The 19448-nt window shown below is 45.5% G+C and overlaps 1 protein-coding gene and 1 long non-coding RNA gene across 4 annotated transcripts in view; one reads left to right on the top strand and one right to left on the bottom strand.

Annotated features, from left to right (window-relative positions):
- Positions 1–59: 59 nt before the first annotated feature.
- On the top strand, positions 60–18912 carry ZSCAN32 (zinc finger and SCAN domain containing 32). Of its 2 annotated transcripts, none has more exons than XM_055365120.2 (7): positions 60–126; positions 3325–3877; positions 7250–7415; positions 10485–10579; positions 10869–10992; positions 16057–16539; positions 17287–18912. In XM_055365120.2, exons 2-7 carry the CDS (start codon positions 3512–3514, stop codon positions 18144–18146), a joined length of 2094 nt encoding a protein of 697 aa, XP_055221095.1. In that variant the 5' UTR covers positions 60–126; positions 3325–3511; the 3' UTR covers positions 18147–18912. The 2 variants fall into 2 exon arrangements, with proteins under 2 accessions (XP_055221095.1, XP_055221096.1); XM_055365121.2 differs by having other exon boundaries at positions 85–126; positions 3356–3877.
- Positions 3734–19448, bottom strand: part of LOC129527528 (uncharacterized) — a 32156-nt gene continuing 16441 nt past the window's right edge. Inside the window, exons 2-4 of one of the 2 annotated variants that reach the window (XR_008672514.2) lie at positions 9860–16950; positions 5500–5565; positions 3734–3866 (exon numbers count right to left, since the gene is read on the bottom strand). This is a non-coding gene — a long non-coding RNA (uncharacterized lncRNA). Of the gene's footprint in view, positions 3867–5499; positions 5566–9859; positions 16954–19448 lie in introns of both variants that reach the window. The other variant, XR_010131324.1, reaches the window with a different exon arrangement.

Below are 19448 nucleotides of genomic sequence, written 5' to 3'. Positions count from 1 at the left end.
GCTGCAGTCCGGCAACTCGGCTTGCGGGCCTGCGCAGGGGCGTGCGTAATGGGCGGAGCGAATCGCGCCGCTGACTTCCGGCCCGGAGGCTGAGGGAGTTTGTGCAGTCGCGAGTGCTGGTATCCGGTGAGTTCTCCGCTTCCTTGCGGCCGGCGGGATTAGCGGCTGGGCCCTGCGACGGCCGAGGAAGCCCTCCCCGCTGGGAGTCTTCTCCGAGGCGTTTGGGTCTGGCCTCGATGGGCGTCTCCTTGGGACAGGCAGCCTCCCTCAGGTCCGGCGTCCCCAGACGCGCCGCGATCACCGTGCCCGGCTCCCACCGCGCGGATCACCCTGAGCCTGAGCGCCGTCGCCCCGGGACTCCCTGGCCTTGACCCTGCTCATCTCGTCCCTGTCTTGCCCACTCCCTACTCATCCACAGTGCCTAGCCCTGGCACCGAGTGCGTTCTGAGTACTCAATAAATAGTTAACTAAGTGAAAAACCTATCAACCTGGCTCCCCATCCTCATGCCGCATTTTCTTCCGAGTGTTTGGGCCATCGCTAGAGTGAAGTAAAATTTTCAGAGAACAGCATTTTAAAATGTAACGATGAGTGGGAGGTAAGGGGTCAAAAGGGGTCAAGAAGGGTGCAGGTTCCGCCTTCTGCATGAAGTTAGAAGAGCTTTTATTAAATTATTCTTCAGCCAGGTAAGGCACAGGATGAACATAATGAAGGCAAGGGGTGCAGGTTCTAGTCCTGGCCTTGCTGCCTAGGAGCTGTGCTGTGTGATGCTTTAGGCAAGATACTTCATCGCTCTCAGTTTCTTTTTGGCTAAAAAGCAGTGCTAACAATAATAATGCCCTTGATTTCTCTATCTCTAGAAGCACTGAAATGTAAAGAGAATTTAAGTGAAGGCAGTTCAAGTTCCTTGAGAAAAGGGAACCCAAATCCATTTTTAAAATATAAAAAAATTTAATTTTTAAAAAACATTTACCATCATAACCATTTTTAAGTGTACAGCTCAGTAGTCCTGAGTATATTCATCTTGTGCATGCTGGATCCATTTTAATACCACATGGTGAGGTTGTATCAGCCCCTGGAGAAAATGTAAATTACGATCTGCTTTAATCTGTGTTTTAAGTAGATTAAAAACCAACACAAACTCATTAAAAAAGACTGCCTTCGCGGGTGCAGTGGCTCACACCTGTAATCCCAGCACTTTGGGAGGCCAACGTGGGAGGATCACTTGAGCACAGGAGTTTGAGACCAGCCTGGGCAACATAGTGAAATTCCACCTCTACAAAAAATACAAAAGTTAGCTTCTATTTAAAATTATTTTTAAGGTCGGGCATGGTGGCTTATACTTGTAATCCTAACACTTTGGGAGGTTGAGGTGGGAGGATTGCTTGAGTTCAGGAGTTTGAGACCAGCCTGGGCAACAGAGTGAGACTCCATCTCTAAAGATAAAAAAAGAAATAAAATTATTTTTAAAAGATATTTATTGTTTAATTTTAAATTATATAAAACTATTTTTAAAATTAACTCTTAAAAAAATATATTGCCTTACATAAACTGGCCTTGCAGATCCAAACATGTTGTCAAGACTTGAGTATATTGTCCTCTTGTAAACAGGCTCACTCCTGTGATCGAAGAGTGGAGTAGATAGTGGGACATAGTTGCAGACAACTCTGGTCTTACATTTGCCCAATTTACCAATTCCCAGAAAATGAAGAGCTTTCCCTACCTCTCATGTAAAATCTAAGAAAAGAATTTTGATAGGCCTAGCTGTGTGTCATATGCCCACTTCTGGGGAAGTGGGTATTGTAATTAATATCCCCATCAGAACCAATGAGAGGGACTTTTTCTTTTTTTGAGAGTCTAGCTCTTGTTGCCCAGGCTGGAGTGCAATGGCGTGATCACAGCTCACTGCAACCTCCGCCTCCCGGGTTCAAGCGATTCTCCTGCCTCAGCCTCCCGAGTAGCTGCGACTACAGGTGCGTGCCACCATGCCCAGCTAATTTTTTTGTATTTTTAGTAGAGACGGAGTTTCATCTTGTTAGCCAGGATGGTCTAGATCTCCTGACCTCGTGATCCGCCCGCCTTGGCCTCTCAAAGTGCTGGGATTGCAAGCGTGAGCCACCGCGCCCGGTTGAGGGGGACTTTTTCACAAAGGAAGAAGATGCTGCTACTAGAAGTGGGAAGGGAATGCTGGAAAATAAAAACATACAGCAAACCCGAACAGTCACTTATCTACGTTGTGTGTGTGTGGAGTAATAGTGATGAAGAAGTTAATCAAGAAGCACACACACACTAGTTCTCCCCCGAGGAGAGGGTAGCAGTTGGGAACATGAATTCAGGCTTCTTGAGGATAGGGAAGGACAGGAAAAAGACCTAGGTGTGTGAGGGAAGAAGGGAAGGAACAGGTGAGCTACATCGTCAGGAACAGTTTGAGTAACTCGTCAGCAGACACAGAATCTTGGCTGGGAGAAAACTATATTTTTTGGTACTGTAACTGCCCAGTGGGTTCATCTTGCCCACTGCCTAGATAAAGCCAGTTTGTCAAGACAGGGGAACTGCAATAGAGAAAGAGTTTAATATGCACAGAACCGGCTAAATGGGAGACTAAAGTTTTATTACTCAAGTCAGCCTCCCCAGAAATTCAGAGGCTAGGGCTTTGGCACGCAGTTGGGTAGGGAACAGGGAATGCTGACTGGTTGGGGATGCATTCATAAGGCTGTGGAAAACGGTTTTTCTGTGCTGAGTGTGATTTTGGGTGGGAGCCACAGAGGAGTCCCTGGTCTAGGTGGAGCCATCTGGTTGTCAGAAAGCAGAGGCCTGAAAAGGCATCTCAAAAGGCCAATCTTAGGTTCTACAATCGTGATGTTATTTAATTGGGGAAGTTGCAAATCTTGTGACCTCTGGATAATCATTTCATTATGCCTACATCTTAGCAGAATTCAGGCCCCTCTCATCCTCCTAACCTAGTGGTCTTTAATTAGTTTTACAAAGGCAGTTTAGTTTTGGGAAGGGTTATTATCATTCAAACTATAAACTAAATTTCTCCCAAAGCCAGCTTGGCCCGCACCCAGGAATGACCAACGGCAGTTTGGAGGTTAAAAGCAAGATGGAGTTGGTTAGATCCTATCTCTTTTAGTGTCATAATCTGGTCACTGTTAATGGTTTTTGCAAAGGCAGTTAGCCAGGATGGTCTAGATCTATTTCTAGTGTTTTGGATCCTTGGTGTAGATTTGTGGAGGGAGTAAAGGAAAGGGATAGAAAGTAAATCACAAGAACCAGAGTGAAGGAATGTTTGATAGGTTTATATTGTCTTTTTCCATCCTCTTCAGACATCCTTCAAAGTTGAGCCCTTTTTTTCAGCTGTGAGTCTCTACACATGTCTGACACTCTCATGTCCCACGGATTACAGAAAGACATTCCTTGCAGGAGAACATGGCTTCCCAGTGATGTGGGAAAGATGGACTCTGATCTCCAGGGTAGAAGTGGCAACCAGAGTAAGCCAGTTCGTTGAAGCAAATGATGGCTGCAGTGAAGAGTACCGAGGCACACCCATCCTCAAACAAGGATCCCACACAGGGCCAGAAATCAGCCCTCCAGGGTAACAGCCCTGACTCCGAGGCCTCCCGTCAGCGCTTCAGGCAGTTTTGCTACCAGGAGGTAACTGGCCCACATGAAGCTTTTAGCAGACTCTGGGAACTCTGTTGTCAGTGGCTGAGGCCGAAGACGCACTCGAAAGAGGAAATCCTGGAGCTGCTGGTTTTGGAGCAGTTTCTGACTATCTTGCCAGAGGAGATCCAGACCTGGGTGAGGGAGCAGCATCCAGAAAACGGCGAGGAAGCTGTGGCTCTGGTTGAGGATGTACAGAGAGCTCCTGGACAACAGGTGAGAAAAGGAAGTCGGAACTTTGTGGTTTTGGTTATGAAGTTGTCGGGGAATCCAGTTACTGGAGAGGTGCTTGGTTGAGAAACACACAGTAGCCCTCTGCTGCCCACAGAAGGTCTTGGCTATCTTGGATTGGTCCTATGCCCTTATAATACGGGAAGAATTTCTCATCTGTGGATACAGCTGCTAGACATTCATATATTTAATAATATTTGAAGTCCCTAATTAAAGTGGTAAAAACACTCAGAAAAATTCTCGAAAACAAGGCCAGGGAAAGGACAACTCTCCTTCACTCAGGGGTTGGAGGAAAACTAGAGATGCTAGTGAATGAAAATCTAGTTTCATGCTAGGAGCTTCTTTGAGGGCAGAGTGACATGGGTTGTACACTCAACAAAATTATATTAGAGCCAGGCCTTGCTCTGGTTCTTGCTACCGGGATTAAGTGTTCAGTTTGGGACACTGATGGATTCATAAAATATCCTTTTACGGTCAGGACTAGGTCTGAGATCTGATCGGTGTAACCAGCTTATATTTTCCTGGAGCAGGGAGGTGGGAAAGGCACAGGAAGAGGAAAAGTAACACACCAGCTTCGGTTGTGGAAGAGTTGGTAGGAGGAAGGCAACTGAAATTGGGTAAGTCTGGGAGAGGCCTAGAGTAATGGAGGGCACAGGTCAGAGGAACGTTGGTCAGCCTGAGTGGGTCTGTGATCAGAGCAGGAAGCAGCTCGCTGGGTGCCAGAGTCTGCATGGCTGGAATGGGAAGGACCTAGGCAGCAGATATGCTTGTGTTTCCCAGTGAGGAGGTAGGGATGTGCACGGGCTATGGGAAGAGGAACGGGTGAAGGGGGATGTAGATGAAATTTGGTAGGATTGAAGAGTTAGTACTTTTGACTTAATTTAGAGAGGGGAAGAGCAGCTTGATGGTGATGCATCAGGGAAGAAGTTGAGGAAATTAGTCTGAAATCTGTGGGATTGGGACTCTTATTCATAAGTAAGATTGAATGGAGAGGTGCAGTAGCACTTGTATGAAGGTAGAGCTTGGAGAACTGAACTATTATAAATAGAGTGGGAATCCCAGTATGCCAAGAGTCATCCTAGCCCAGTTCCCCTTCCATCACTCTGTTTGATGGTCTCTCCTCTTCTTATCCTTAACCATGTCGGAATCACACGTATGTTTATTTTATTTATTTATTTTTTGACAGGGTCTTGGTCTGTCACTTAGGCTGGAGTGCAGTGGCATGAATGCGGCTCATTGCAGTCTCAGCCTCCTGGGCTCAAGCGATCCTCTTGCCTCAGCCCCCCAAGTAGCTGGGACTACAGGTGCATGCCACCATGCCCAACTAATTTTTGTTTTTTATTACAGATGAGGTTTTGCCATGTTGCTCAGGCTGGTCTTGACCTTCTGAGCTCAGGCAGTCCACCCACCTCAGCCTCCCAAAGTGTTGGGAATACAGGTGTGAACCATTGTGCCCGGCCCACACTCTTAATATAAAAGAAAACAGTGCAGGAGTGTATAGGTTAAACACCTATTTGAAACCTAATTTATTAGTCCGTTGTCACACTGCTATAAGGACATACCCGAGACTGGATAATTTATAAAGAGAAGAGGTTTAATTGACTTACAGTTCTGCATGGCTGTGGAGGCCTCAGGAAACTTACAATCGTGGCGGAAGGGGAAGCAAACATGTCCTTCACATGGCAGCAGGAAAGAGAAGAATGAGAACTGAGTGAAGGGGGAAGCCATGAGAACTTACTATCACAGAGTAGCATGGAGGAAACTGCCCCCATGATTCAATTACGTCCACCGGGTCCCTCCCGTGACACGTGGGGATTATGGGAACTACAATTGAAGATGAGATTTGGGTGGGGACACAGCCAAACCATATTACCTATCATGAAAGTGAAGGAGAGAGCAAGAAGTGGAGGTGGGTAGTAGTAATAGAGGTTGATATAATTTCTCAGGACCCCACTTGCCTCTCAGTACCTCTCTTCATTCCCTTTAAGGGTGTTTGTTATAAGCATGGGACTTAAAGAATGAAGATGGCTCTGAAAGACAAAAGTTGATTTTCAGTGACCGTTGATATTGAGGATTTTACAGTGAACAGGACAGGCACGGCCCCTGGCCTGCTGGAGCCCGCGGTCCATGGGGGAAACAGACAATCATAAATCAAAAGTAAACCATAAAGATCGTTTCAGATGAGTGCTTGGAAGGAAATGAGCAGAGTGATGTGATAACTGGAGTGTTGGGAGATAGGCTGTGAGGCAGGGCCTCTCTGAGGTGACACTGAAGGAGGAGAAGGAACCAGTTGTCCCAAGAGCTGGGAGGAGAGTACTCCAGACAGAGGGCACAGCACATACCAAGAGCCTAAGGTGGGAAAAGACTGGGCAGGTTTGAGAGGAAGAAGGGAGGGCTTGTGGCTGGAGCTCAGAGACTGGGGAAGAGTGCTGTGAGAGAAAGGGAGGAGGCCGGGCAGAATGATGCTGGGCCTTTTAGGCTGCAAAGAGGAGTTTGGATTTTATTCTGTGTGCAGTGGGAAGCCACTGAAGAGTGTTGTTACTACGGAGGGACAGGACTCTAGATTTTAAAAAGATCACACTGGATTCCATGTAGAGAGAATGGATTGGAGGGTCCAGCAGTAGAGAGGATGCAGACAGCAGATAGTGTCCTGGACCCTGATGGAGCCATGAGGTGAAGAGAGAGGACCAGTGCGAAGTCTCTTTTGAAGACAGAACTGATACTGGATTTGGGGGGCAGAGGAAATGGCCTAGTGCTGAAGTCATGGGGGTTTGCTAAAGTGAAAGCTGACATTCTCTCTTCTAACAAATATATTTCAGTTTTTAACAGTTCTGGTGTGTCAGGCTCTATGCTAGGTGCTGTCATATAAATAATCTTAACCACTTCAAAGAGTTTTTTTTGTTTTTGAGACAGAATCTTGCTGTGTTGTCCACGCTGGAGTGCAGTGGCGTGATCTTGGATCACTGCAACCTCCGCCTCCTGGGTTCAAGTGATTCTCCTGCCTCAGCCTCCCAAATAGCTGGGGTTACAGATTCACACCACTACACCCAGCTAATGTTTGTATTTTTAGTAGAGACGGGGTTTCTTTCAGCTTGTTGCCAGGCTGGTCTTGAACTCCTGACCTCACGTGATCCGCCTGCCTCGGCCTCCCAAAGTGCTGGGATTACAGACGTAAGCTACTGCCCCTCAAAGACCTAATTCTATTAATTTTTATTTTATTACAGCAGCAATACAGTGGCTCCTAGATTTTTCTCTTCTGCTTCCTTATGTTACACATTTTTTAATGCCACTCTTAGGAGTTGTAAAGTCCAGCTTAGGCAGCAATTTGTAGTGATGGATAATGGGGTCTGTTCTCAGGTTCTAGATTCTGAGAAGGACTTGAAAGTACTCATGGAGGAGATGGCCCCTTTGGGAGCAACCAGAGAATCACTGAGATCCCAATGGAAACAGGAGGTTCAGCCAGAGGAACCGACTTTTAAGGGATCACAGAGCTCACACCAAACACCAGGGGAACAGTCAGAAGGTAAGCAGAAGCCTCTGTCCTCACCTGAGGCAGGTGAGGAACAATCATTTACTGGAAACAAAGGTCTGAACTGAGTCCACCCAAGGGTTCCAGACTAAATGCCTTTGAAATACATCCAAAAACCGGCAGGGCGTGGTGGCTCACGCCTGTAATCCCAGCACCTTGGAAGACCAGACAGGCAGATCACCTGAGGTCAGGAGTTCGAGACCAGTCTTGCTAACATCATGAAACCCCGTTTCTACTAAAAATACAAAAAATTAGCTGGGCATGGTAATCCCAGCTACTCGGGAGGCTGAGTCAGGAGAACTGCTTGAACCCAGGAGGTGAAGGTTGCAGTGAGCCAAGATCACACCACTGTATTCCAGCCTGGGCTGTCTCAAAGAAAAAAAAAAAAAAAAAAAAAATATATATATATATATATATATCTCCATATCCAAAAGCAAGATTACAAATTTCAGTTGAGGGTAATAGCACTTAAAGTAGGAACAGAGATTCTTTATGTGTTAGCATAATTCTTTTTTATTACAATTCTGTTACTAAAGAATCAGGCGTCATTAAAGGTGAACATGGTTACCTTCACCTTCTGCACAGCAGTTTTTCATATACTTGAAGACATTAAATCCCCTTCCCCATCCAACTTAATCTTTTCCAGAATACATTTTTATTATTTTTGCTTTTCTTCCAGAGCTCTATTTTTTGTTTTTACTTGTCTTAATTTTTTTAGAAAACTTTTTTTGTTTCTTTGTTTTTTGAGACAGAGTCTTGCTCTGTCGCCCAGGCTGGAGTGCAGTAGTGCGATCTTGGCTTACTGCAAGCTCTTCCTCCCAGGTTCACGCCATTCTCCTGCCTCAGCCTCCCGAGTAGCTGGGACTAAAGCACCCGCCACCATGCCCGGCTAATTTTTTGTATTTTTAGTAGAGACGGCGTTTCATCGTGTTAGCCAGGATGGTCTCGATCTCCTGACCTCGTGATCCACCTGCCTCGGCCTCCCAAAGTGCTGGGATTACAGGCATGAGCCACCACGCCCGGCCTTAGAAAACTTTTTAAACTAAAAAAATTATCTTGGCTGGGTACAATGGCTTATGCCTGTAACCTCAGCACTTTGGGAGGCTGAAGCGGGAGGATAGCTTGAGCCTAGGAGTTCAAGACCAACGTGGGCAACATAATAAGATCCTGTCTCTACCAAAAAAAAAAAAAAAATTGTTTTAATTGAGGTGAAGGTCACATAACATAAAATTAACCATTTCAAAGTGAACAATTCAGTTATGCTTAGTACATTCACAGTGTTACGCAGCCATTACCTCTGTCTGGTTTCAAAACATTTTCATCATCCCGAAAAGGAAACCCCGTACCCATTAAACAGTTGCTCCCCATTCTGTTTCCATGGATTTACCTGTTCTGGACATTTCATATAAGTTGAATCACATGTATTATGTGACGTTTTGTGTCTGCCTTCTTTCACTTTTCATGTTTTGAGCATGTATCAGTACTTTGTTCCTTTTGATGGCTGAATAATATTCCATTGCATGGGTATTCCAAGGGTCTATATTTTTATAAGTCTTTTTCCATAAAGTAATTTGGCTAGATACTTGCTGCCTTTTCTGTTTAATTGAAAGCTGCCATTACAGGTTGCTAGGTAAGTTTTTTTAAGAGACAGGGTCTTGCTCTCTTGCCCAGGCTGGAGTGCAGTGGTGCCATCATAGTTCACTGCTGCCTCAAACTGCTGGGTTCAAGCAGTCCTCCTGCCTCAGCCTCCCAAAGTGCTGGGAATACAGGCATGTGCCACCACACCCAGCCTGAAAAACAGTGTGTCTTGATGATGTTTAAGTTGGCAAACCTGTGTTGATAAACTGGAAAATTGTCTAAGAGATTTTAGTTTTTTTTTTGTTTTTTTTTTTTTTTGAGATGGAGTTTCACTCTTGTCACCCAGGCTGGAGTGTAGCGGCATGATCTTGGCTCACTGCAACCTCTGCCTCCTGGGTTCAAGTGATTCTCTTGCCTCAGCCTCCTGAGTAGCTGGGATTACAGGCGCCTGCCACCACGCCCAGCTAATTTTTTGTATTTTTAGTAGAGACAGGGTTTCGCCATGTTGGGCAGGCTGGTCTCGAACTCCTGACCTCAGGTGATCTGCCCGCCTCGGCCTCCCAAAGTGCTGGGATTACAGGCGTGAGCCACCGCGCCCGGCTGATTTTAGTTTTTTTTTTAAGCAAAGTAAATACTCTTGTCAACATCTTTATAAACTTTGCCACTTAGCATTTATTTCCTTTTAATCCTTGGGAACACCTGTGTTCTCTGTGTGTGATTTCCAAGGCTTTGGGACAGCAGGGGGCTGTAAGCAAAGAGAAGCAGGACTTGCTGCCTTCCAGGCTAGGCTCCCGCTGCTTCCCAGGCCCATGGGCCACTCACAGATCTGGAGTGTTGTCACCTCCCGAAGGGTCACATACCTCTGAGTTGCCACTGAAGTTCCATTAATAAGTCATAGACATGATTCATTTTATTTGTACAATTTTTTTAATTTTCCTATATTTTCAAGCGATGTCACAGTCATATTTGTACAGTTCTTGAAGTTGGAGACTTGAGAAAAAATGTATTATCGTGGTCTGAAAAATATAAAGGGTTTCTGTTACTGTGATATTTTAAAGAGTACTGTGGTTATCTTTGGGTGGCAGGGCTATGGAGAGATTTTTGTTTGCCCACTACGATTCTCTTTTTTTCCCTGACATGTATATTTTTCTTTAAAATGAAAAAAAAAAAATTAAAGCTCTTATGCCAAGAGGAATCTCATGAAAGGAACTTCTCAACTCACAGAGGCTGTGAGCTCTGGCAGTGGTTCTCAAACTTGAGTTTGCCTCAGACTCATTTGGAGGTGGGAGAGTGATAAAATAGAGTCCTAGGCCCCACCTCCAGAATTTCTGATTCAGAAGATCTGAGGTGGGGCCCCAGAATTTGTATTTCTGATGGGTTGCCAGGGGCTGCTGATGCGGCTGGCCCAGGAGCCCACTTTGAGAGCTTCTGCTCTGTGCTGTTGTGTGGAAGCCGCCCTCTAATAGCGGCTGTTTTTTCCCCCAGCCTGGCTTGCTCCTCAGGCTCCCAGGAACCTGCCTCAAAACACAGGTCTCCACGACCAGGAGACAGGTGCTGTGGTCTGGACAGCTGGGTCCCAGGTGAGCTGTGGTTGATGCCTTCTGTCTCCTGAGTACCCACTCTCACCCCAAAACCCTCTTCATTTCCAGAGACATGAGAAAGATTCTGTGTGGTCCATGGGGCTTCTCGGGTTATTTTGATTCTGTCCACTCTGACATCATCACATGGCTCAGAACCTGTCCCACTGGGAGCTGACCTCCCCTGCCTTTGCCTTGCCCCTGATCTGACAACTGTGATCCTGTCTCTGCCCCCACCCCAGGCTAGAGTGGTGCTATTTTATCGGTAGCAGCAGCTCCAGTGTTGTTACAGGGACCAGCCACGTGTGACAACAGAGCTGTATCCCTCTGTCAGCAAGAATGGATGTGCCCAGGCCCTGCACAAAGGGCCCTCTACAGGGGTGCCACCCAGAGGAAGGACAGACACGTCTCGCTGGGTAAGGATCCATCTTCCCTCCAGGTCCAGGTGGATGTGTTCAGTTGTTCAGAGAGGCTGAAAGGACTTGAGAGGGAGGGAGACAGAGGGAGTGGGGAGACTGTTGGGTGGAGGGAAAGGAGGAAGTAAATGGGGAACCAGAGCAGGCAAGAGAGACACAGGCAGAGATCAAAAGAAAGGGGCAGCATGTGTGACTGGCAGTCAAGAACATGGGAGGTGAAGGGTGAGGGGGTGGAGAAGCAAAATGTGATAGTGAGACAGAGTCAGAACAAGCAGTCCAGAGCCGGAGCCAGACAGGTGGCCACCGGGAGCACAGATGTGTTCATGCTGAACGTGTGCTCATGCACACAGGTAGCAGTAGTCGCTCCCGAGTTTCTCCAGTGGCAGAGGAGATTAACAAATAAAACCACCCAACCAGGACAGTCTACTATGCCCAGGCCTTCCGGGAGGAACCAGGCCCTTTCCCAGCATCTCAGGACACTTGGGGAAGGTTCTGCCAGGCAGACCGCTCTCTTGCATTTCTCAAATCAGTTCTGTCCCATCTGGGCCAAATGCCTCCTCCTCAGAGCAGCCTCCCTGACCATGCAGATTCAGAGACAGACACTGTGCAGCTCACTGGGCCTAGATGTCTCCTCTGCTGCTTCACATGCAGGGTACTCCTGGCTAAGCCCAGGGTGGGAGGGACTACACAAGGCTGTGAACACAGGCCCTGTGACACTGCCGCGCCTCACCCTACAATGTTGCCCTCCCCAGTGGTGTGTGGTTTTTCCCTGCCCTGCCCCTGCCATCCCTCCCCTCCTTTGCCAGGAACTCCCAGTTTCCTGGCTTCATCATGTGCCATTTCTTGCTGCTTCTTCAGGCTTCTGCACCTTATCTTTGTCCAGTTGCAGGAGAGTATAGTGTCTTTTTGAGCTCTATATTGAGATTTGTATTACTAAGTATATATGGATAATACAATAAGGTGAGATATAAGTATTTTTGTACTTGTGATTTTTAACTTATTAGGTGAAATTCACATGACATAAAATTAACCACTGTGAAGTGAACAATTCTTTGGCCTCTAGCACTTTCAGAGTGTTGTATAATTACCACCACGTCCAGTTCCAGAACCTTTCCATCACTCCAAAGTAAGGTCCCACAACCATCCAGCAGTTTCTCCCCGTCCTCCCCCTGCAAGCCCCTTACAGACACCAGTCTTCATTCTGTCTCTGTGGATTGAGCTATTCTGAATATTTCATGTAATGGTACCTGTAATTTTAACTGCTACAACATTAGGCTTATTGAATGAGGGCTTGTATTCCCCACACACTTTTGGTTTCTTGTCAACCATTCAGGATCCTTTAAAATTAGAGGTAAGAGTTGAGACAGAATGTGAGAGGACAAGTCATTCTTTCCACAAATATTAATTTAGTGCCTACAGTATCTCAGACCTAGTTCTAGGTCGTTAGGGATACAACAGTGAACAAACAGATAAAGATTCCTGCCCTGTGGGAAGAGACAGACCATAGCATAATCAGTAAGCGGCAGAAGATGTTAGAGGGCGATAAGCACAATGGGAGAGAAGCAGCAGCAGAGCAGAGTGATGGGAGTGCCAGGGCAGAGGTTGGTTTGCAGTTTTCAGTTTGGGTCCTCAGGGTCGCCCTCATTGAGAAAATGACATTTGAAAAGACTTGCCGAAGGAGGAGGGATGAGCTATGCAGCCATATCCTACATGGAGGAAGAGTGTAAGACAGACGCAATGACTTGGGCTGGAGCGAGGTGGGCATGCCAGTTCACTGGCACAGAGTACACCCATGAGTAATGAGAAAACGAGCTCAGAAAGCCAGATCAAATGAGTGCTGCTAGCTGAGACTGAGAGGGAGCAATTAGAAACTTTTATAACAATTTGACACTGCTGCACTATTCGGTTGCATTTTTATTGTATTTTACAAAAGAAATAAGCACAAGACTCCTGTCCTTCATAGATAATTTGAGAAGTACTAATATAGGATCGTGAGGCCCTACATGAAGGACTTTTTTCTTGAGTGAAATGGGGGAGCCTTGTGCGGTTCTGGGCAGAGGAGTAATAGTTTTAAAAGGACCACTTTGAGTATTTCACTTTATTTGGCACTTAACTCTACGTAAACATTTATTTGTGTCTCTTTTTGCTAGAGAGACTTCTATAGGACTGTGACCTCCTTGAAGGCAGGGTTCATGTAATATTTATATCTCTCAGAAACTGGCATTGTAGGCACTCAGTGTTAGTTAAATTGAATAACAAAGGAGGGGACTCCCTCTGGCTGTTGGGTTGAAAGTAGACCGTAGAAGGTCCAGAGTGGAAGCAAGAAGACCAGATAGGCTATGGCAGTGATCCGGGCATGAGGTGATGGTGGCTCAGTGTGGAGAAGAGGGGGTGACAAGAAGAGGCTGGTGCCCTTCAGAGCATCATGACCAGATGTTGGAATGCACTTGCTGGGACAGCTCTAGTCAAATCGGTCCTCATGAACTGGCCCAGATGGGCAGCAGGTGTGTGTGGTGAGGGTTATTTAGTAGCCAGCCATCCTGAACTGCTCTTCTCAGATGTTTACTACTTATTCTTACCTTGGTGTGTTAACTGCTGTCATTTAGTTTCCTGTATCTACAAGGATGACAGGAGATATAAACAGATAGAGATGGGCCGGATGAGGAGGTATTCCTGTATCAGGGAGGGAACAGGCAGATACATCCTTACAACCAGCTCCTCTGTCCCCTGAATCTTTGCTTTCCTTGAGTATCACCTGTTCACTGTGTCCTCTTATGTGGCCACCCTCAGGAAGTACCACAACTGTCAAGGCAGGCAAGCCACTACCCTTATTGCCAGCCACCTCTCCAGGAGAAATGAGTAGGATTGAGGATAATTAAAGAGAAATTAAAAAGGCAGCTTTAGTAAATAACCCTACAAGTCCTTCTCAGTGGAGGGAATGTCTTTTGTATACTAAAAGTTTTCATGTTTTAGACAAAAAGCCACAGTGAGATTTCTTCCTAGAAATAACAATAGCCAGTTGTGGCACAATTTGAGAAACCAGGATGTAACTTTTTTTTTTTTTTATACTTAAGTTTTAAGGTACATGTGCACAAAGTGCAGGTTAGTTACATATGTATACATGTGCCATGTTGGTGTGCTGCACCCAGTAACTCGTCATTTAACACTAGGCATATCTCCAAATGCTATCCCTCCCCTCTCTCCCCACCCCACAACAGGCCCCGGTGTGTGATGTTCCCCTTCCTGTATCCATGTGTTCTCACTGTTCAATTACAACCTATGAGTGACAACATGCCGTATTTGGTTTTTTGTCCTTGCAATAGTTTGCTGAGAATGATGGTTTCCAGCTTCATCCATGTCCCTACAAAGGACATGAACTCATCATTTTTTATGGTTGCATAGTATTCCATGGTGTATACATGCCACATTTTCTTAATCCAGTCTATCATTGTTGGACATTTGGCTTGGTTCCAAGTCTTTGCTGTTGTGAATAGTGCTGCAATAAACATACGTGTGCATGTGTCTTTATAGCAGCATGATTTATAATCCTTTGGGTATACACCCAGTAATGGGATTGCTGGGTCAAATGGTATTTCTAGTTCTAGATCCCTGAGGAATCGCCACACAGACTTCCACAATGGTTGAACTAGTTTACAGTCCCACCAACAGTGTAAAAGTGTTCCTGTTTCTCCACATCCTCTCCAGCACCTGTTGTTTCCTGACTTTTTAATGATTGCCATTCTAACTGGTGTGAGATGGTATCTCATTGTAGTTTTGATTTGCATTTCTCTGATGGCCAGTGGTGATGAGCATTTTTTCATGTGTCTTTTGGCTGTATAAATGTCTTCTTTTGAGAAGTGTCTGCTCATATCCTTTGCCCACTTTTTGATGGGGTTGTTTTTTTCTTGTAAATTTGTTAGAGTTCATTGTAGATTCTGGATATTAGCCCTTTGTCAGATGAGTAGATTGCAAAAATTTTCTCCCATTCTGTAGGTTGCCTGTTCACTCTGATGGTAGTTTCTTTTGCTGTGCAGAAGCTCTTTGGTTTAATTAGATCCCATTTGTCAATTTTGGCTTTTGTTGCCATTGCTTTTGGTGTTTTAGACATGAAGTCCTTGCCCATGCCTATGTCCTGAATGGTATTCCCTAGGTTTTCTTCTAGGGTTTTTATGGTTTTAGGTCTAACGTTTAAGTCTTTAATCCTTCTTGAATTAATTTTTGTGTAAGGTGTAAGGAAGGGATCCAGTTTCAGCTTTCTACATATGGCTAGCCAGGTTTCCCAGCACCATTTATTAAATAGGGAATCCTTTCCCCATTGCTTGTTTTTGTCAGGTTTGTCAAAGATCAGATAGTTGTAGATATGCGGCATTATTTCTGAGGGCTCTGTTCTGTTCCATTGGTCTGTATCTCTGTTTTTGTACCAGTACCATGCTGTTTTGGTTACTGTAGCCTTGTAGTATAGTTTGAAGTCAGGTCGCGTGATGCCTCCAGCTTTGTTCTTTTGGCTTAGGATTGACTTGGCAATACGGGCTCTTTTTTGGTTCCGTATAAACTTTAAAGTAGTTTTTTCCAATTCTGTGAAGAAAGTCATTGGTAGCTTGATGGGGATGGCATTGAATCTATAAATTACCTTGGGCAGTATGGCCATTTTCACGATATTGATTTTTCCTACCCATGAGCATGGAATTCTCTCTCTGTCATCAGGCTGGAGTGCAGTGGCACAATCTCAGCTCACTGCAACCTCTGCCTCCTGGGTTCAAGTGATTCTTCTTCCTCAGCCTCCTGAGTAGCTGGGACTACAGGCGCACGGCACCACACCCAGCTATTTTTTTTTTTTGTATTTTTAGTAGAGACGGGGTTTCACCATGTTGGCCAGGATGGTCTCGATCTCTTGACCTCATGATCTGCCCGCCTTGGCCTCCCAAAGTGCTGGGATTACAGGTGTGAGCCACCGCGTCCAGCCTAGGATGTAACTTTTTAAGCTGCCAAAACTGCGCACTGCAGTATGTACAGTCCTCCATGATCTAACTGACAGATCTGATTGACCTATTCTTTGTCCCCCAGCAACAGGTGTGCCCTGGGGCTATGAAGAGACCAAGACGCTCCTGGCTATTCTTAGTAGTTCTCAATTTTATGGAAAACTCCAGACCTGTCAGCAGAACAGCCAGATCTACAGGGCCATGGCGGAAGGACTCTGGGAGCAGGGTTTTCTGCGGACCCCAGAACAGTGTCGCACCAAGTTCAAAAGCCTACAGTTGAGTTACGGCAAAGTGAGGAGAGGCCGTGTGCCTGAGCCTTCTATCTTTTATGAGGAAATGAATGCTCTTTCAGGCTCCTGGGCCTCTGCACCTCCTATGGCAAGCGATGCTGTTCCTGGCCAAGAAGGAAGTGATATTGAGGCTGGAGAGCTGAATCACCAGAATGGGGAACCCACGGAGGTAGAAGATGGCACTGTGGATGGTGCAGACAGGGATGAAAAGGACTTCAGGAATCCTGGCCAGGAAGTCAGGAAACTTGACCTGCCAGTGCTGTTCCCAAACAGACTTGGTAAGACTCCCTTGGCTCTGATGGTCAAAGGATGGCAAAGTCCACTTTAGAGGCCATTAGCCTAGCAGTTGAGTAGGAGCTGTCACTGATCCTGGCATCATCATCATCTTCATGTGTGACCCTATCCAAGTTTTGGTTTTCATGGAGTTAAAGATTATTCCCCTTGCATTTTACAGCCCTGATTTTGCATTTGCCAACCTCTTTCATCTAAGTTCATGTCATCTTTTCCCATGGAGTTTCACTATGCATTGTCAGACTGCTGGTTAGGCCTCCAGACCAGGTCCATCTTCTCCCTCTTCCTCTAGCATGGCCTTGCCTTTCACAGCCTGAGCCTATGCTGGCTGGGTCCTTAGCACCTTGCTTTCTTCCTGTTTGAGCTGGCCAAGCCCAGGGTTGCCTTTTGTTATTCTGCTGCTAGAAGTTAGAACATTCAAGAATTGAGGGTACACCTATAAACAGACTGGCAGATGACATAGCGCTTAATGTCTTGCCTCAGTTTGTCATTGTGTCAGAACATCCGAAAAAAGATAGGAGAAAAGTTGGAGTTTAGGGCATAATTTTCCTGTAATAATTTGGAGCTCAAAAATATTACAATGAGAAAATAAAAAGCTATTAATTAGCAGGAGACTTAATCACATGAAGAATTTCAATTAGATATTTCTTCTACGTAGTATAGTTATAACTTTGCATTCCATTGTTTTCCTTCTCTATAGTCCATTGTATTTCTGTGGGTTTTTTTTTTTTCAGGTTTTGAGATCAAGAATGAGATTAAAAAAGAAAATCTAAAATGGGATGATTCAGAGGAAGTAGAAATAAACAAGGCTTTACAGAGAAAGTCCAGAGGAGTTTATTGGCACTCTGAGCTACAAAAAGGCTTGGAGAGTGAGCCAACATCAAGAAGGCAATGTAGAAATTCTCCAGGGGAGAGTGAGGAGAAAACCCCATCCCAGGAGAAGATGAGTCATCAGAGTTTTTGTGCCAGGGACAAAGCCTGTACACATATCCTCTGTGGGAAAAACTGCTCTCAGAGTGTGCACTCTCCCCACAAGCCAGCGCTTGAACTGGAAAAAGTATCTCAATGTCCCGAATGTGGGAAAACCTTTAGCCGAAGTTCTTATCTTGTTCGGCATCAAAGAATCCACACAGGCGAGAAGCCTCACAAGTGCAGTGAGTGCGGGAAGGGCTTTAGTGAGCGCTCCAACCTCACTGCCCACCTACGAACTCACACAGGGGAGAGGCCCTATCAGTGTGGGCAATGTGGGAAAAGCTTCAACCAGAGTTCCAGCCTCATTGTCCACCAGAGGACCCATACCGGGGAGAAGCCTTACCAGTGCATTGTCTGTGGAAAGAGATTCAACAACAGTTCCCAGTTCAGTGCTCACCGGCGCATCCACACTGGGGAGAGCCCATACAAGTGTGCGGTGTGTGGGAAAATCTTCAACAATAGCTCCCACTTCAGTGCCCACCGAAAAACCCACACTGGTGAAAAGCCTTACAGGTGTTCTCATTGTGAGAGAGGCTTCACTAAGAACTCTGCCCTCACCCGTCATCAGACAGTACACATGAAAGCAGTACTCTCATCACAGGAAGGAAGAGATGTGTTATGAGTGTGTCGGTAAACTGTCAGATTAAGTTCCTCAGGTCAGCATGTATGAGCTTTCTTCTGCTGTGGAGAGATCTAGCCAGTCCTTGACTTTGCAACAGACCTACTGACTACTGGATCTTAAGACCCATGTCTAGGACCAGGAGTCAGCATAAGGACGCTGACCTCTCCTGGCTGTGCCTGTGACTCCAGAGTCCTATCTTACTGTGACTTAAAGTTTGATGGAGAGAAAGCTGTAGGATCCATAAATTCTACCAGGAAACCAGGGTCTTCCTGTTCCTAGCACTGAGAATGGGCACCCAGTGGTCCAAGAACACTTTCTGGGCTAACATAGTCCTCATACAGGGCTGAGAAAGAACGCGTCTCCTTTCCTGGGAAGCACATGTAAAAGTTAAGGGCCTGAATCTCTTCTAAACCAATAATTGACCTCTAGGCACCCACCATAATACTGCTACCTTCAGGGCAGAAGACACTGCTCTTTGTAACCCAGCCACCACCAAAAAGCAAACAGAAAGAAGGGAAGGATGGTTAAGCCATTGGATAATACTGAATCTGTTTCCCTAAGTGACTTAACCTTAGAGCAAGCATAACATCCAGGTTAATTTTTTTGTAAGATTTCTCCTTTTATTATTGCCCTCATCATAGTTCCCAATTGTCTCTTAAAGTAAGTGGTTTATAGACATTACTATTTCTGATAATTTACAAACTACTATAAACAAATTTATAAACATTACTAATTTCTGATGAAAATAAAGTTGTTTCTCCCTCCACTTCCTTGGCCTTTGGTTGTAATTTTCTCCATCAGAAACTATACTGGTGCAGAAGCCTGTAGGGTCCTGAAAATGATGTATGTAAGTGTAGAGTCTGCTTCAGGGCAATAGGACATGCAGAGAAGGAATAGGGGTGGGAAATGGGGAAGAGGGAATTAATTGGATTGGGAAGGGTTTGTGCCATCATGAGAGGGAAGATCACAGAAACAAGGGAAAAACAAGGTTCATCAAGAGATTCTGACTCCTGAAGAGTTTAGTAGATGAGAATGGTAGGTGAAAGGAAGGATGGATATGAGAAACACTAGGAACTAAACTTAAAATTCATCTGTGATGAGTCACAGATAGTTAAACTTTTATGAAATTGTCATGGATAAAAAGTGGTAGAAGATAGGTACATTTGTCTATGGTTGTTGGCTGGTGCACACAAGGTAGTAGGACGTTTTCTAAGGTATGGTGAAAAACAAGCATCATGGTCTCTTGAACTTTTTGAAAAGTTAAGCATTTGCCCCAAGAATACTTGCCAGCAGCACTGGCAG

This window comes from Gorilla gorilla, chromosome 18, assembly GCF_029281585.2.
Source record: "Gorilla gorilla gorilla isolate KB3781 chromosome 18, NHGRI_mGorGor1-v2.1_pri, whole genome shotgun sequence".
NCBI lineage: Eukaryota > Metazoa > Chordata > Mammalia > Primates > Hominidae > Gorilla > Gorilla gorilla.
The sequence above is the reverse complement of the archived record's forward strand: the minus strand, read 5'-3'. Positions and strand labels throughout refer to the sequence as shown.

Bases quoted from the DNA above. Each gene is read 5' to 3' on its own strand.
- ZSCAN32 (XM_055365120.2), top strand. From the start codon at position 3,512: ATGATGGCTGCAGTGAAGAGTACCGAGGCACACCCATCCTCAAACAAG. The intron at 10,580-10,868 runs GTGAGCTGTGGT...GTGTTGTTACAG, and splicing joins TCTGGACAGCTGGGTCCCAG to GGACCAGCCACGTGTGACAA. The intron at 16,540-17,286 runs GTAAGACTCCCT...TTTTTTTTTCAG, and splicing joins GCTGTTCCCAAACAGACTTG to GTTTTGAGATCAAGAATGAG.